The sequence below is a fragment of the Ascaphus truei genome, unplaced genomic scaffold (genome assembly GCF_040206685.1).
Source record: "Ascaphus truei isolate aAscTru1 unplaced genomic scaffold, aAscTru1.hap1 HAP1_SCAFFOLD_752, whole genome shotgun sequence".
NCBI classification, from domain to species: domain Eukaryota; kingdom Metazoa; phylum Chordata; class Amphibia; order Anura; family Ascaphidae; genus Ascaphus; species Ascaphus truei.
The window spans coordinates 78,632-97,590 of NW_027457087.1; the positions used below are offsets into that span (position 1 = coordinate 78,632).

Sequence of the window (18,959 nt, forward strand, 5' to 3'; positions counted from 1 at the left end):
AGACGGGGAGGGAGAGAGAGGGGGGAGATAGAGACAGAGGGTGGAGAGAGAGAAACAGGGAGGGAGAGAGAGAGAGACGGGGAGGGAGGGAGACGGTGATGGACGGGGTGGAGAGAGAGAAGGGGAGGGAGAAGGGTTGAGAGAGAGACGGGGAGGGAGACGGGTGATGGACAGGGGGTGGAGAGAGAGACGGGGAGGGAGAGGGGTGATGGACAGGGGGTGGAGAGAGAGACGGGTGATGGACAGGGGGTGGAGAGAGAGACGGGGAGGAGAGAGAGGAGGAGATAGAGACAGAGGGTGGAGAGAGAGAGACAAGGAGGGAGATGGTTGATGGACAGGGTGGAGAGAGAGACGGGGAGGGAGAGAGAGGGGGAGATAGAGACAGAGGGTGGAGAGAGAGAGACAGGGAGGGAGGGAGATGGGTGATGGACGGGGTGGAGAGAGAGACGGGGAGGGCGAGGGGGTGGAGAGAGAGACGGGGAGGGAGAGAGAGGGGGGGAGATAGAGACAGAGGGTGGAGAGAGAGAAACAGGGAGGGAGAGAGAGAGACGGGAGGGAGGGAGACGGGTGATGGACGGGGTGGAGAGAGAGAAGGGGAGGGAGAGGGGGTGGAGAGAGAGACGGGGAGGGAGACGGGTGATGGACAGGGGGTGGAGAGAGAGACGGGGAGGGAGAGGGGTGGAGAGAGAGACGGGTGATGGACAGGGGGTGGAGAGAGAGACGGGTGATGGACAGGGGGTGGAGAGAGAGACGGGTGATGGACAGGGGTCGGAGAGAGAGACGGGGAGGAGAGGGGATGGAGAGAGAGACGGGGAGGGAGAGGGGGTGGAGAGAGAGATGGGGAGGGAGAGGGGTGGAGAGAGAGACGGGGGAGGAGAGGGGGTGGAGAGAGAGATGGGGAGGGAGAGGGGGTGGAGAGAGAGACGGGGAGGGAGAGGGGTGGAGAGAGAGACGGGAGGGAGAGGGGATGGAGAGAGAGAGACGGGAGGGAGAGGGGTGGAGAGAGAGACGGGGAGGGAGAGGGGTGGAGAGAGAGACGGGGGAGGGAGAGGGGTGGAGAGAGAGACGGGGGAGGGAGAGGGGGTGGAGAGAGAGACGGGGAGGGAGAGGGGTGGAGAGAGAGACGGGGGAGGGAGAGGGGGTGGAGAGAGAGACGGAGGTGAGAGAGGGGGTGGAGAGAGACAGGGAGGGAGAGGGGGTAGAGAGAGATGGGGAGGGAGAGACCCTGCAGGAGACGGCCCCTGACACCGCGCGTCTTCTCTCCGCAGGTCCCTGAGGGACACGTGGTAATGTTGTCATTCCGTGTCCTTGACATGGAGTCGGACCCGAGCTGCCGCTTTGATTACCTAAGCGTGTATAATGGGCACAGCCGGAGCACGCAGCAGCTAGCACGCGTGTGCGGGACATTCAGACCCGGGGCACTAATGTCCACAGGTCCCCATATGATGCTGGAGATGGTCACGGACGAGAGCACGGGGGGGCGTGGCTTTCTGACGTGGTACAGCGCCGGCTCCCCTCACGCCAACGGTGAAACTTCGCCCCGCAGGGTGACACACTGCCCCTCCCCCCACAGGGTGACACACTGCCCCTCCCCCCACAGGGTGACACACTGCCCCTCCCCCCGCAGGGTGACACACTGCCCCTCCCCCCGCAGGTGAAACACTGCCCCTCCCCCGCAGGGTGACACGGTGACACAGACAGAAGGGAGCTATGAGTCTGTCCCTCCCCCCGCAGGGTGACACAGTGGACACAGACAGAAGGGAGCTATGAGTCTGTCCCTCCCCCCGCAGGGTGACACAGTGACACAGACAGAAGGGAGCTATGAGTCTGTCCCCTCCCCCCGCAGGGTGACACAGTGACACAGACAGAAGGGAGCTATGAGCCTGTCCCTCCCCCGCAGGGTGACACAGACAGAAGGGAGCTATGAGACTGTCCCTCCCCCCGCAGGGTGACACAGTGACACAGACAGAAGGGAGCTATGAGTCTGTCGCTCCCCCCGCAGGGTGACACAGTGACACAGACAGAAGGGAGCTATGCGTCTGTCCCTCCCCGCAGGGTGACACAGTGACACAGACAGAAGGGAGCTATGAGACTGTCCCTCCCCCGCAGGGTGACACAGTGACACAGACAGAAGGGAGCTATGAGCCTGTCCCTCCCCCCGCAGGGTGACACAGTGACACAGACAGAAGGGAGCTATGAGCCTGTCCCTCCCCCCGCAGGGTGACACAGTGACACAGACAGAAGGGAGCTATGAGTCTGTCCCTCCCCCCGCAGGGTGACACAGTGACACAGACAGAAGGGAGCTATGAGTCTGTCCCTCCCCGCAGGGTGACACAGTGACACAGACAGAAGGGAGCTATGAGACTGTCCCTCCCCCCGCAGGGTGACACAGTGACACAGACAGAAGGGAGCTATGAGTCTGTCCCTCCCCCCGCAGGGTGACACAGTGACACAGACAGAAGGGAGCTATGAGTCTGTCCCTCCCCCGCAGGGTGACACAGTGACACAGACAGAAGAGAGCTATGAGCCTGTCCCTCCCCCCGCAGGGTGATACAGTGACACAGACAGAAGGGAGCTATGAGCCTGTCCCTCCCCCCGCAGGGTGACACAGTGACACAGACAGAAGGGAGCTATGAGTCTGTCCCTCCCCCCGCAGGGTGACACAGTGACACAGACAGAAGGGAGCTATGAGACTGTCCCTCCCCCCGCAGGGTGACACAGTGACACAGACAGAAGGGAGCTATGAGCCTGTCCCTCCCCCCGCAGGGTGACACAGTGACACAGACAGAAGGGAGCTATGAGTCTGTCCCTCCCCCCGCAGGGTGACACAGTGACACAGACAGAAGGGAGCTATGAGTCTGTCCCTCCCCCAGCAGGGTGACACAGTGACACAGACAGAAGGGAGCTATGAGTCTGTCCCTCCCCCGCAGGGTGACACAGTGACACAGACAGAAGGGAGCTATGAGACTGTCCCTCCCCCCGCAGGGTGACACAGTGACACAGACAGAAGGGAGCTATGAGTCTGTCCCTCCCCCCGCAGGGTGACACAGTGACACAGACAGAAGGGAGCTATGAGTCTGTCCCTCCCCCGCAGGGTGACACAGTGACACAGACAGAAGAGAGCTATGAGCCTGTCCCTCCCCCCGCAGGGTGATACAGTGACACAGACAGAAGGGAGCTATGAGCCTGTCCCTCCCCCCGCAGGGTGACACAGTGACACAGACAGAAGGGAGCTATGAGCCTGTCCCTCCCCCACGCAGGGTGACACAGTGACACAGTGACACAGACAGAAGGGAGCTATGAGCCTGTCCCTCCCCCCGCAGGGTGATACAGTGACACAGACAGAAGGGAGCTATGAGCCTGTCCCTCCCCCCGCAGGGTGACACAGTGAAACAGACAGAAGGGAACTATGAGCCTGTCCCTCCCCCCGCAGGGTGACACAGACAGAAGGGAGCTATGAGACTGTCCCTCCCCCCGCAGGGTGACACAGTGACACAGACAGAAGGGAGGTATGAGTCTGTCCCTCCCCCCGCAGGGTGACACAGTGACACAGACAGAAGGGAGCTATGAGCCTGTCCTCCCCCCGCAGGGTGACACAGTGACACAGACAGAAGGGAGCTATGAGTCTGTCCCTCCCCCCGCAGGGTGACACAGTGACACAGACAGAAGGGAGCTATGAGCCTGTCCCTCCCCCCGCAGGGTGACACAGTGACACAGACAGAAGGGAGCTATGAGTCTGTCCCTCCCCCGCAGGGTGACAGTGACACAGACAGAAGGGAGCTATGAGCCTGTCCCTCCCCCCGCAGGGTGACACAGTGACACACACAGAAGGGAGCTATGAGACTGTCCCTCCCCCCGCAGGGTGACACAGTGACACAGACAGAAGGGAGCTATGAGTCTGTCCCTCCCCCGCAGGGTGAAACAGTGACACAGACAGAAGTGAGGTATGAGTCTGTCCCTCCCCCCGCAGGGTGACACAGTGTCCCTCCCCCCGCAGGGTGACACAGTGACCCTCCCCTGCAGGGTGACACAGTGACACAGCCTGTCCCTCCCCCCGCAGGGTGACACAGTGACACAGACAGAAGGAAGCTATGAGCCTGTCCCTCCACCCGCAGGGTGACACAGTGACACAGACAGAAGGGAGCTATGAGTCTGTCCCTCCCCCCGCAGGGTGACACTGTGACACAGACAGAAGGGAGCTATGAGTCTGTCCCTCCTCCCGCAGGGTGACACAGTGACACAGACAGAAAGGAGCTATGAGCCTGTCCCTCCCCCCGCAGGGTGACACAGTGACACAGACAGAAGGGAGCTATGAGCCTGTCCCTCCCCCCGCAGGGTGACACAGACAGAAGGGAGCTATGAGCCTCCCCCTCCCCCCGCAGGGTGACACAGTGACACAGACAGAAGGGAGCTATGAGCCTGTCCCTCCCCCGCAGGGTGACACAGTGACACAGACAGAAGGGAGCTATGAGCCTGTCCCTCCCCCCTGCAGGGTGACAGTGACACAGACAGAAGGGAGCTATGCGTCTGTCCCTCCCCCCGCAGGGTGACACAGTGACACAAACAGAAGGGAGCTATGAGCCTGTCCCTCCCCCCGCAGGGTGACACAGACAGAAGGGAGCTATGAGTCTGTCCCTCCCCCCGCAGGGTGACACAGTGATACAGACAGAAGGGAGCTATGAGACTGTCCCTCCCCCCGCAGGGTGACACAGACAGAAGGGAGCTATGAGCCTGTCCCTCCCCCCGCAGGGTGACACAGTGACACAGACAGAAGGGAGCTATGAGTCTGTCCCTCCTCCCGCAGGGTGACACAGTGACACAGGCAGAAGGGAGCTATGAGCCTGTCCCTCCCCCCGCAGGTGACACGGTGACACAGACAGAAAGGAGCTATGAGCCTGTCCCTCCCCCCGCAGGGTGACACAGTGACACAGACAGAAGGGAGCTATGAGCCTGTCCCTCCCCCCTGCAGGGTGACAGTGACACAGACAGAAGGGAGCTATGCGTCTGTCCCTCCCCCCGCAGGGTGACACAGTGACACAGACAGAAGGGAGCTATGAGACTGTCCCTCCCCCCGCAGAGTGACACAGTGACACAAACAGAAGGGAGCTATGAGTCTGTCCCTCCCCCCGCACGGTGACACAGTGACACAGACAGAAGGGAGCTATGAGCCTGTCCCTCCCCCCGCAAGGTGACACAGTGACACAGACAGAAGGGAGCTATGAGCCTGTCCCTCCCCCCGCAGGGTGACACAGACAGAAGGGAGCTATGAGTCTGTCCCTCCCCCCGCAGGGTGACACAGTGATACAGACAGAAGGGAGCTATGAGACTGTCCCTCCCCCCGCAGGGTGACACAGACAGAAGGGAGCTATGAGTCTGTCCCTCCCCCCGCAGGGTGACACAGTGACACAGACAGAAGGGAGCTATGAGTCTGTCCCTCCCCCCGCAGGGTGACAGTGACACAGACAGAAGGGAGCTATGAGTCTGTCCCTCCCCTCGGAGGGTGACACAGTGACACAGACAGAAGGGAGCTATTAGTCTGTCCCTCCCCCCGCAGGGTGACACGGTGACACATACAGAAGGGAGCTATGAGCCTGTCCCTCCCCCCGCAGAGTGACACAGACAGAAGGGAGCTATGAGCCTGTCCCTCCCCCCGCAGGGTGACACAGTGACACAGACAGAAGGGAGCTATGAGTCTGTCCCTCCCCCCGCAGGGTGACACAGTGACACAGACAGAAGGGAGCTATGAGCCTGTCCCTCCCCCCGCAGGGTGACACAGTGACACAGACAGAAGGGAGCTATGAATATCTGATAAAGAACATGCTGTGCTGTATAATGGTACTGAGTATGTTCTTGTGTATTAGAGAATCAGTTCTGTGGGGGGAAGTTTGAAAAACCTCAGGGAAGTCTGAAGACTCCAAATTGGCCCGAAGATAATTATCCCAGTGGAATAAGCTGCTCCTGGCATATTGTAGCCCCAAAAGATAAGGTGAGAGGCACCGCTGTCCCTATTACCTTATAGGAATCCCCTGTGTGAGACGCCCTCTTATCCCATCACAGGGAGGCACCGCTGTCCCTATTACCTTATAGGAATCCTGTGTGTGAGACGCCCTCTTATCCCATCACAGGGAGGCGCCGCTGTCCCTATTACCTTATAGGAATCCTGTGTGTGAGACGCCCTCTTATCCCATCACAGGGAGGCACCGCTGTCCCTATTACCTTATAGGAATCCCCTGTGTGTGAGATGCCCTCTTATCCCATCACAGGGGGGCACCGCTGTCCCTATTCCCTTATAGGAATCCTGTGTGTGAAACGCCCTCTTATCCCATCACAGGGGGGCACCGCTGTCCCTATTACCTTATAGGAATCCTGTGTGTGAGACGCCCTCTTATCCCATCACAGAGGGGCACCGCTGACCCTATTACCTTATAGGAATCCTGTGTGTGAGACGCCCTCTTATCCCATCACAGGGGGGCGCCGCTGTCCCTATTACCTTATAGGAATCCCGTGTGTGTGAGACACCCTCTTATCCCATCACAGGGGGGCGCCGCTGTCCCTATTACCTTATAGGAATCCTGTGTGTGAGACGCCCTCTTATCCCATCACAGGGAGGCACCGCTGACCCTATTATCTTATAGGAATCCCGTGTGTGTGAGACGCCCTCTTATCCCATCACAGGGAGGCGCCGCTGTCCCTATTACCTTATAGGAATCCTGTGTGTGAGACGCCCTCTTATCCCATCACAGGGAGGCACCGCTGTCCCTATTACCTTATAGGAATCCTGTGTGTGAGACGCCCTCTTATCCCATCACAGGGAGGCACCGCTGACCCTATTACCTTATAGGAATCCTGTGTGTGAGACGCCCTCTTATCCCATCACAGGGGGGCACCGCTGTCCCTATTACCTTATAGGAATCCTGTGTGTGAGACGCCCTCTTATCCCATCACAGGGAGGCACCGCTGTCCCTATTACCTTATAGGAATCCTGTGTGTGAGACGCCCTCTTATCCCATCAGAGAGGGGCACCGCTGACCCTATTACCTTATAGGAATCCTGTGTGTGAGACGCCCTCTTATCCCATCACAGGGGGGCACCGCTGACCCTATTATCTTATAGGAATCCCGTGTGTGTGAGACGCCCTCTTATCCCATCACAGGGAGGCGCCGCTGTCCCTATTACCTTATAGGAATCCTGTGTGTGAGACGCCCTCTTATCCCATCACAGGGAGGCACCGCTGTCCCTATTACCTTATAGGAATCCTGTGTGTGAGACGCCCTCTTATCCCATCACAGGGAGGCACCGCTGACCCTATTACCTTATAGGAATCCTGTGTGTGAGACGCCCTCTTATCCCATCACAGGGGGGCACCGCTGTCCCTATTACCTTATAGGAATCCTGTGTGTGAGACGCCCTCTTATCCCATCACAGGGAGGCACCGCTGTCCCTATTACCTTATAGGAATCCTGTGTGTGAAACGCCCTCTTATCCCATCACAGAGGGGCACCGCTGACCCTATTACCTTATAGGAATCCTGTGTGTGAGACGCCCTCTTATCCCATCACAGGGGGGCACCGCTGACCCTATTATCTTATAGGAATCCCGTGTGTGTGAGACGCCCTCTTATCCCATCACAGGGGGGCACCGCTGACCCTATTATCTTATAGGAATCCCGTGTGTGAAACGCCCTCTTATCCCATCACAGAGGGGCACCGCTGACCCTATTACCTTATAGGAATCCTGTGTGTGAGACGCCCTCTTATCCCATCACAGGGGGGCACCGCTGTCCCTATTACCTTATAGGAATCCTGTGTGTGAGACGCCCTCTTATCCCATCACAGGGAGGCACCGCTGACCCTATTACCTTATAGGAATCCTGTGTGTGAGACGCCCTCTTATCCCATCACAGGGGGGCACCGCTGTCCCTATTCCCTTATAGGAATCCTGTGTGTGAAACGCCCTCTTATCCCATCACAGGGGGGCACCGCTGTCCCTATTACCTTATAGGAATCCTGTGTGTGAGACGCCCTCTTATCCCATCACAGAGGGGCACCGCTGACCCTATTACCTTATAGGAATCCTGTGTGTGAGACGCCCTCTTATCCCATCACAGGGGGGCACCGCTGACCCTATTATCTTATAGGAATCCCGTGTGTGTGAGACGCCCTCTTATCCCATCACAGGGAGGCGCCGCTGTCCCTATTACCTTATAGGAATCCTGTGTGTGAGACGCCCTCTTATCCCATCACAGGGAGGCACCGCTGTCCCTATTACCTTATAGGAATCCTGTGTGTGAGACGCCCTCTTATCCCATCACAGGGAGGCACCGCTGACCCTATTACCTTATAGGAATCCTGTGTGTGAGACGCCCTCTTATCCCATCACAGGGGGGCACCGCTGTCCCTATTACCTTATAGGAATCCTGTGTGTGAGACGCCCTCTTATCCCATCACAGGGAGGCACCGCTGTCCCTATTACCTTATAGGAATCCTGTGTGTGAAACGCCCTCTTATCCCATCACAGAGGGGCACCGCTGACCCTATTACCTTATAGGAATCCTGTGTGTGAGACGCCCTCTTATCCCATCACAGGGGGGCACCGCTGACCCTATTATCTTATAGGAATCCCGTGTGTGTGAGACGCCCTCTTATCCCATCACAGGGGGGCACCGCTGTCCCTATTACCTTATCCCCTGTGTGTGAGACGCCCTCTTATCCCATCACAGGGAGGCACCGCTGACCCTATTATCTTATAGGAATCCCGTGTGTGAAACGCCCTCTTATCCCATCACAGAGGGGCACCGCTGACCCTATTACCTTATAGGAATCCTGTGTGTGAGACGCCCTCTTATCCCATCACAGGGGGGCACCGCTGTCCCTATTACCTTATAGGAATCCTGTGTGTGAGACGCCCTCTTATCCCATCACAGGGAGGCACCGCTGACCCTATTATCTTATAGGAATCCCGTGTGTGAAACGCCCTCTTATCCCATCACAGAGGGGCACCGCTGACCCTATTACCTTATAGGAATCCTGTGTGTGAGACGCCCTCTTATCCCATCACAGGGGGGCACCGCTGTCCCAATTACCTTATAGGAATCCTGTGTGTGAGACGCCCTCTTATCCCATCACAGGGAGGCACCGCTGTCCCTATTACCTTATAGAAATCCTGTGTGTGAAACGCCCTCTTATCCCATCACAGAGGGGCACCGCTGACCCTATTACCTTATAGGAATCCTGTGTGTGAGACGCCCTCTTATCCCATCACAGGGGGGCACCGCTGACCCTATTATCTTATAGGAATCCCGTGTGTGTGAGACGCCCTCTTATCCCATCACAGGGGGGCACCGCTGACCCTATTATCTTATAGGAATCCCGTGTGTGTGAGACGCCCTCTTATCCCATCACAGGGAGGCGCCGCTGTCCCTATTACCTTATAGGAATCCTGTGTGTGAGACGCCCTCTTATCCCATCACAGGGAGGCACCGCTGTCCCTATTACCTTATAGGAATCCTGTGTGTGAAACGCCCTCTTATCCCATCACAGGGGGGCACCGCTGTCCCTATTACCTTATAGGAATCCTGTGTGTGAGACGCCCTCTTATCCCATCACAGGGAGGCACCGCTGTCCCTATTACCTTATAGGAATCCTGTGTGTGAAACGCCCTCTTATCCCATCACAGAGGGGCACCGCTGTCCCTATTACCTTATAGGAACCCCTGTGTGTGTGTGAGACGCCCTCTTATCCCATCACAGGGAGGCACCGCTGACCCTATTACCTTATAGGAATCCTGTGTGTGAGACGCCCTCTTATCCCATCACAGGGGGGCACCGCTGACCCTATTATCTTATAGGAATCCCGTGTGTGTGAGACGCCCTCTTATCCCATCACAGGGAGGCGCCGCTGTCCCTATTACCTTATAGGAATCCCCCGTGTGTGAGACGCCCTCTTATCCCATCACAGGGGGGCACCGCTGTCCCTATTACCTTATAGGAATTCCCTGTGTGTGAGACGCCCTCTTATCCCATCACAGGGAGCCACCGCTATCCCTATTACCTTATAGGAATCCCCTGTGTGTGAGACGCCCTCTTATCCCATCACAGGGAGGCACCGCTGTCCCTATTACCTTATAGGAATCCCGTGTGTGAGACGCCCTCTTATCCCATCACAGGGAGGCACCGCTGTCCCTATTACCTTATAGGAATCCCGTGTGTGAGACGCCCTCTTATCCCATCACAGGGAGGAACCGCTGTCCCTATTACCTTATAGGAATCCCGTGTGTGAGACGCCCTCTTATCCCATCACAGGGGGGCACCGCTGACCCTATTACCTTATAGGAATCCCGTGTGTGAGACGCCCTCTTATCCCATCACAGGGAGGCACCGCTGTCCCTATTACCTTATAGGAATCCTGTGTGTGTGAGACGCCCTCTTATCCCATCACAGGGGGGCACCGCTGTCCCTATTACCTTATAGGAATCCCGTGTGTGAGACGCCCTCTTATCCCATCACAGGGAGGCACCGCTGTCCCTATTATCTTATAGGAATCCCCTGTGTGTGAGACGCCCTCTTATACCATCAAAGGGAGGCACTGCTGTCCCTATTACCTTATAGGAATCCCATGTGTGTGAGACGCCCTCTTATCCCATCACAGGGAGGCACCGCTGTCCCTATTACCTTATAGGAACACCGTGTGTGAGACGCCCTCTTATCCCATCACAGGGAGGCACCGCTGTCCCTATTATCTTATAGGAATCCTGTGTGTGAGACGCCCTCTTATCCCATCACAGGGAGACACCGCTGTCCCTATTACCTTATAGGGATCCCGTGTGTGTGAGACGCCCTCTTATCCCATCACAGGGGGGCACCGCTGTCCCTATTACCTTATAGGAATCCCGTGTGTGAGACGCCCTCTTATCCCATCACAGGGAGGCACCGCTGTCCCTATTACCTTATAGGAATCCCGTGTGTGAGACGCCCTCTTATCCCATCACAGGGAGGCACCGCTGTCCCTATTACCTTATAGGGATCCCGTGTGTGTGAGACGCCCTCTTATCCCATCACAGGGAGGCACCGCTGTCCCTATTACCTTATAGGAATCCCCTGTGTGTGTGAGACGCCCTCTTATCCCATCACAGGGGGCACCGCTGTCCCTATTACCTTATAGGAATCCCGTGTGTGAGGCACCCTCTTATCCCATCACAGGGAGGCACCGCTGTCCCTATTACCTTATAGGAATCCCCTGTGTGTGAGACGCCCTCTTATCCCATCACAGGGAGGCACCGCTGTCCCTATTACCTTATAGGAATCCCCTGTGTGTGAGACGCCCTCTTATCCCATCACAGGGAGGCACCGCTGTCCCTATTACCTTATAGGAATCCTGTGTGTGAGACGCCCTCTTATCCCATCACAGGGAGGCGCCGCTGTCCCTATTACCTTATAGGAATCCTGTGTGTGAGACACCCTCTTATCCCATCACAGGGAGGCACCGCTGTCCCTATTACCTTATAGGAATCCCGTGTGTGTGAGACGCCCTCTTATCCCATCACAGGGAGGCGCCGCTGTCCCTATTACCTTATAGGAATCCCGTGTGTGAGACGCCCTCTTATCCCATCACAGGGAGGCACCGCTGTCCCTATTATCTTATAGGAATCCTGTGTGTGTGAGACGCCCTCTTATCCCATCACAGGGAGGCGCCGCTGTCCCTATTACCTTATAGGAATCCCCTGTGTGTGAGACGCCCTCTTATCCCATCACAGGGGGGCGCCGCTGTCCCTATTACCTTATAGGAATCCCGTGTGTGAGACGCCCTCTTATCCCATCACAGGGGGGCGCCGCTGTCCCTATTACCTTATAGGAATCCCGTGTGTGTGTGAGACGCCCTCTTATCCCATCACAGGGAGGCACCGCTGTCCCTATTACCTTATAGGAATCCCGTGTGTGAGACGCCCTCTTATCCCATCACAGGGGGGCACCGCTGTCCCTATTACCTTATAGGAATCCTGTGTGTGTGAGACGCCCTCTTATCCCATCACAGGGAGGCACCGCTGTCCCTATTACCTTATAGGAATCCCGTGTGTGAGACGCCCTCTTATCCCATCACAGGGAGGCACCGCTGTCCCTATTACCTTATAGGAATCCCGTGTGTGAGACGCCCTCTTATCCCATCACAGGGGGGCACAGCTGTCCCTATTACCTTATAGGAATCCCGTGTGTGAGACGCCCTCTTATCCCATCACAGGGAGGCACCGCTGTCCCTATTACCTTATAGGAATCCCCTGTGTGAGACGCCCTCTTATCCCATCACAGGGAGGCACCGCTGTCCCTATTATCTTATAGGAATCCCGTGTGTGAGACGCCCTCTTATCCCATCACAGGGAGGCACCGCTGTCCCTATTACCTTATAGGAATCCCGTGTGTGAGACGCCCTCTTATCCCATCACAGGGGGGCACAGCTGTCCCTATTACCTTATAGGAATCCCGTGTGTGAGACGCCCTCTTATCCCATCACAGGGAGGTACCGCTGTCCCTATTACCTTATAGGAATCCTGTGTGTGAGACGCCCTCTTATCCCATCACAGGGGGGCACCGCTGTCCCTATTACCTTATAGGAATCCTGTGTGTGAAACGCCCTCTTATCCCATCACAGAGGGGCACCGCTGACCCTATTACCTTATAGGAATCCTGTGTGTGAGACGCCCTCTTATCCCATCACAGGGGGGCACCGCTGACCCTATTATCTTATAGGAATCCCGTGTGTGTGAGACGCCCTCTTATCCCATCACAGGGGGGCACCGCTGACCCTATTATCTTATAGGAATCCCGTGTGTGAAACGCCCTCTTATCCCATCACAGAGGGGCACCGCTGACCCTATTACCTTATAGGAATCCTGTGTGTGAGACGCCCTCTTATCCCATCACAGGGGGGCACCGCTGTCCCTATTACCTTATAGGAATCCTGTGTGTGAGACGCCCTCTTATCCCATCACAGGGAGGCACCGCTGACCCTATTACCTTATAGGAATCCTGTGTGTGAGACGCCCTCTTATCCCATCACAGGGGGGCACCGCTGTCCCTATTCCCTTATAGGAATCCTGTGTGTGAAACGCCCTCTTATCCCATCACAGGGGGGCACCGCTGTCCCTATTACCTTATAGGAATCCTGTGTGTGAGACGCCCTCTTATCCCATCACAGAGGGGCACCGCTGACCCTATTACCTTATAGGAATCCTGTGTGTGAGACGCCCTCTTATCCCATCACAGGGGGGCACCGCTGACCCTATTATCTTATAGGAATCCCGTGTGTGTGAGACGCCCTCTTATCCCATCACAGGGAGGCGCCGCTGTCCCTATTACCTTATAGGAATCCTGTGTGTGAGACGCCCTCTTATCCCATCACAGGGAGGCACCGCTGTCCCTATTACCTTATAGGAATCCTGTGTGTGAGACGCCCTCTTATCCCATCACAGGGAGGCACCGCTGACCCTATTACCTTATAGGAATCCTGTGTGTGAGACGCCCTCTTATCCCATCACAGGGGGGCACCGCTGTCCCTATTACCTTATAGGAATCCTGTGTGTGAGACGCCCTCTTATCCCATCACAGGGAGGCACCGCTGTCCCTATTACCTTATAGGAATCCTGTGTGTGAAACGCCCTCTTATCCCATCACAGAGGGGCACCGCTGACCCTATTACCTTATAGGAATCCTGTGTGTGAGACGCCCTCTTATCCCATCACAGGGGGGCACCGCTGACCCTATTATCTTATAGGAATCCCGTGTGTGTGAGACGCCCTCTTATCCCATCACAGGGGGGCACCGCTGTCCCTATTACCTTATCCCCTGTGTGTGAGACGCCCTCTTATCCCATCACAGGGAGGCACCGCTGACCCTATTATCTTATAGGAATCCCGTGTGTGAAACGCCCTCTTATCCCATCACAGAGGGGCACCGCTGACCCTATTACCTTATAGGAATCCTGTGTGTGAGACGCCCTCTTATCCCATCACAGGGGGGCACCGCTGTCCCTATTACCTTATAGGAATCCTGTGTGTGAGACGCCCTCTTATCCCATCACAGGGAGGCACCGCTGACCCTATTATCTTATAGGAATCCCGTGTGTGAAACGCCCTCTTATCCCATCACAGAGGGGCACCGCTGACCCTATTACCTTATAGGAATCCTGTGTGTGAGACGCCCTCTTATCCCATCACAGGGGGGCACCGCTGTCCCAATTACCTTATAGGAATCCTGTGTGTGAGACGCCCTCTTATCCCATCACAGGGAGGCACCGCTGTCCCTATTACCTTATAGAAATCCTGTGTGTGAAACGCCCTCTTATCCCATCACAGAGGGGCACCGCTGACCCTATTACCTTATAGGAATCCTGTGTGTGAGACGCCCTCTTATCCCATCACAGGGGGGCACCGCTGACCCTATTATCTTATAGGAATCCCGTGTGTGTGAGACGCCCTCTTATCCCATCACAGGGGGGCACCGCTGACCCTATTATCTTATAGGAATCCCGTGTGTGTGAGACGCCCTCTTATCCCATCACAGGGAGGCGCCGCTGTCCCTATTACCTTATAGGAATCCTGTGTGTGAGACGCCCTCTTATCCCATCACAGGGAGGCACCGCTGTCCCTATTACCTTATAGGAATCCTGTGTGTGAAACGCCCTCTTATCCCATCACAGGGGGGCACCGCTGTCCCTATTACCTTATAGGAATCCTGTGTGTGAGACGCCCTCTTATCCCATCACAGGGAGGCACCGCTGTCCCTATTACCTTATAGGAATCCTGTGTGTGAAACGCCCTCTTATCCCATCACAGAGGGGCACCGCTGTCCCTATTACCTTATAGGAACCCCTGTGTGTGTGTGAGACGCCCTCTTATCCCATCACAGGGAGGCACCGCTGACCCTATTACCTTATAGGAATCCTGTGTGTGAGACGCCCTCTTATCCCATCACAGGGGGGCACCGCTGACCCTATTATCTTATAGGAATCCCGTGTGTGTGAGACGCCCTCTTATCCCATCACAGGGAGGCGCCGCTGTCCCTATTACCTTATAGGAATCCCCCGTGTGTGAGACGCCCTCTTATCCCATCACAGGGGGGCACCGCTGTCCCTATTACCTTATAGGAATTCCCTGTGTGTGAGACGCCCTCTTATCCCATCACAGGGAGCCACCGCTATCCCTATTACCTTATAGGAATCCCCTGTGTGTGAGACGCCCTCTTATCCCATCACAGGGAGGCACCGCTGTCCCTATTACCTTATAGGAATCCCGTGTGTGAGACGCCCTCTTATCCCATCACAGGGAGGCACCGCTGTCCCTATTACCTTATAGGAATCCCGTGTGTGAGACGCCCTCTTATCCCATCACAGGGAGGAACCGCTGTCCCTATTACCTTATAGGAATCCCGTGTGTGAGACGCCCTCTTATCCCATCACAGGGGGGCACCGCTGACCCTATTACCTTATAGGAATCCCGTGTGTGAGACGCCCTCTTATCCCATCACAGGGAGGCACCGCTGTCCCTATTACCTTATAGGAATCCTGTGTGTGTGAGACGCCCTCTTATCCCATCACAGGGGGGCACCGCTGTCCCTATTACCTTATAGGAATCCCGTGTGTGAGACGCCCTCTTATCCCATCACAGGGAGGCACCGCTGTCCCTATTATCTTATAGGAATCCCCTGTGTGTGAGACGCCCTCTTATACCATCAAAGGGAGGCACTGCTGTCCCTATTACCTTATAGGAATCCCATGTGTGTGAGACGCCCTCTTATCCCATCACAGGGAGGCACCGCTGTCCCTATTACCTTATAGGAACACCGTGTGTGAGACGCCCTCTTATCCCATCACAGGGAGGCACCGCTGTCCCTATTATCTTATAGGAATCCTGTGTGTGAGACGCCCTCTTATCCCATCACAGGGAGACACCGCTGTCCCTATTACCTTATAGGGATCCCGTGTGTGTGAGACGCCCTCTTATCCCATCACAGGGGGGCACCGCTGTCCCTATTACCTTATAGGAATCCCGTGTGTGAGACGCCCTCTTATCCCATCACAGGGAGGCACCGCTGTCCCTATTACCTTATAGGAATCCCGTGTGTGAGACGCCCTCTTATCCCATCACAGGGAGGCACCGCTGTCCCTATTACCTTATAGGGATCCCGTGTGTGTGAGACGCCCTCTTATCCCATCACAGGGAGGCACCGCTGTCCCTATTACCTTATAGGAATCCCCTGTGTGTGTGAGACGCCCTCTTATCCCATCACAGGGGGCACCGCTGTCCCTATTACCTTATAGGAATCCCGTGTGTGAGGCACCCTCTTATCCCATCACAGGGAGGCACCGCTGTCCCTATTACCTTATAGGAATCCCCTGTGTGTGAGACGCCCTCTTATCCCATCACAGGGAGGCACCGCTGTCCCTATTACCTTATAGGAATCCCCTGTGTGTGAGACGCCCTCTTATCCCATCACAGGGAGGCACCGCTGTCCCTATTACCTTATAGGAATCCTGTGTGTGAGACGCCCTCTTATCCCATCACAGGGAGGCGCCGCTGTCCCTATTACCTTATAGGAATCCTGTGTGTGAGACACCCTCTTATCCCATCACAGGGAGGCACCGCTGTCCCTATTACCTTATAGGAATCCCGTGTGTGTGAGACGCCCTCTTATCCCATCACAGGGAGGCGCCGCTGTCCCTATTACCTTATAGGAATCCCGTGTGTGAGACGCCCTCTTATCCCATCACAGGGAGGCACCGCTGTCCCTATTATCTTATAGGAATCCTGTGTGTGTGAGACGCCCTCTTATCCCATCACAGGGAGGCGCCGCTGTCCCTATTACCTTATAGGAATCCCCTGTGTGTGAGACGCCCTCTTATCCCATCACAGGGGGGCGCCGCTGTCCCTATTACCTTATAGGAATCCCGTGTGTGAGACGCCCTCTTATCCCATCACAGGGGGGCGCCGCTGTCCCTATTACCTTATAGGAATCCCGTGTGTGTGTGAGACGCCCTCTTATCCCATCACAGGGAGGCACCGCTGTCCCTATTACCTTATAGGAATCCCGTGTGTGAGACGCCCTCTTATCCCATCACAGGGGGGCACCGCTGTCCCTATTACCTTATAGGAATCCTGTGTGTGTGAGACGCCCTCTTATCCCATCACAGGGAGGCACCGCTGTCCCTATTACCTTATAGGAATCCCGTGTGTGAGACGCCCTCTTATCCCATCACAGGGAGGCACCGCTGTCCCTATTACCTTATAGGAATCCCGTGTGTGAGACGCCCTCTTATCCCATCACAGGGGGGCACAGCTGTCCCTATTACCTTATAGGAATCCCGTGTGTGAGACGCCCTCTTATCCCATCACAGGGAGGCACCGCTGTCCCTATTACCTTATAGGAATCCCCTGTGTGAGACGCCCTCTTATCCCATCACAGGGAGGCACCGCTGTCCCTATTATCTTATAGGAATCCCGTGTGTGAGACGCCCTCTTATCCCATCACAGGGAGGCACCGCTGTCCCTATTACCTTATAGGAATCCCGTGTGTGAGACGCCCTCTTATCCCATCACAGGGGGGCACAGCTGTCCCTATTACCTTATAGGAATCCCGTGTGTGAGACGCCCTCTTATCCCATCACAGGGAGGTACCGCTGTCCCTATTACCTTATAGGAATCCTGTGTGTGAGACGCCCTCTTATCCCATCACAGGGGGGCACCGCTGTCCCTATTACCTTATAGGAATCCCCCGTGTGTGACGCCCTCTTATCCCATATAAAGCTCACCGTTGGATGTCTCCTTTCTGCAGGTTATAGAGCTGTCCTTCGGTAAGTTTGATGTGGAAGGGGATAGTTACTGTCGCTATGATTATGTTGCTGTGTTTAATGGCGGCAAGACGGACAACACGCGGCTCATTGGGAAATTCTGCGGTGATTCCTCGCCCAAGTGAGTCTGTTAAAGGGGAAATCCCCTTTACTCTCTCCCCCTATTAGAAATCCCCTTTACTCTCTCTCCCTATTAGAAATCCCCTTTACTCTCTCCCTATTAGAGATCCCCTTTACTCTCTCTTCCTATTAGAAATCCCCTTTACTCTCTCTCCCTATTAGAGATCCCCTTTACTCTCTCCCCCTATTAGAAATACCCTTTACTCTCCCCCTATTAGAAATCCCCTTTACTCTCTCCCTATTAGAAATCCCCTTTACTCTCTCCCTATTAGAAATCCCCTTTACTCTCTCCCCCTATTAGAAATACCCTTTACTCTCCCCCTATTAGAAATCCCCTTTACTCTCTCCCTATTAGAAATCCCCTTTTCTCTCTCCCCCTATTAGAAATCCCCTTTACTCTCTCCCCCTATTAGAAATCCCCTTTACTCTCTCCCCCTATTAGAAATCCCCTTTACTCTCCCCCTATTAGAAATCCCCTTTACTCTCTCCCTATTAGAAATCCCCTTTACTCTCTCTCCCTATTAGAAATCCCCTTTACTCTCTCCCCTATTAGAAATCCCCTTTACTCTCTCTCCCTATTAGAAATCCCCTTTACTCTCTCCCCTATTAGAAATCCCCTTTACTCTCTCTCCCTATTAGAAATCCCCTTTACTCTCTCTCCCTATTAGAAATCCCCTTTACTCTCTCCCCCTATTAGAAATCCCCTTTACTCTCTCCCCCTATTAGAAATCCCCTTTACTCTCTCCCCTATTAGAAATCCCCTTTACTCTCTCTCCCTATTAGAAATCCCCTTTACTCTCTCTCCCTATTAGAAATCCCCTTTACTCTCTCCCCCTATTAGAAATCCCCTTTACTCTCTCCCCCTATTAGAAATACCCTTTACTCTCCCCCTATTAGAAATCCCCTTTACTCTCTCCCTATTAGAAATCCCCTTTTCTCTCTCCCCCTATTAGAAATCCCCTTTACTCTCTCCCCCTATTAGAAATCCCCTTTACTCTCTCCCCC

General features: G+C 55.5%; 1 protein-coding gene across 1 annotated transcript in view; it reads left to right on the top strand.

Annotated features, from left to right (window-relative positions):
* Positions 1–18,959, top strand: part of LOC142486147 (procollagen C-endopeptidase enhancer 2-like) — a 55,477-nt gene that overhangs the window by 15,663 nt on the left and 20,855 nt on the right. Inside the window, exons 3-5 of the mRNA XM_075584804.1 lie at positions 1,269–1,527; positions 5,862–5,986; positions 17,819–17,955. Of these exons, the coding sequence (XP_075440919.1) occupies positions 1,269–1,527; positions 5,862–5,986; positions 17,819–17,955 (521 nt within the window). The remainder of the gene's footprint in view (positions 1–1,268; positions 1,528–5,861; positions 5,987–17,818; positions 17,956–18,959) is intronic.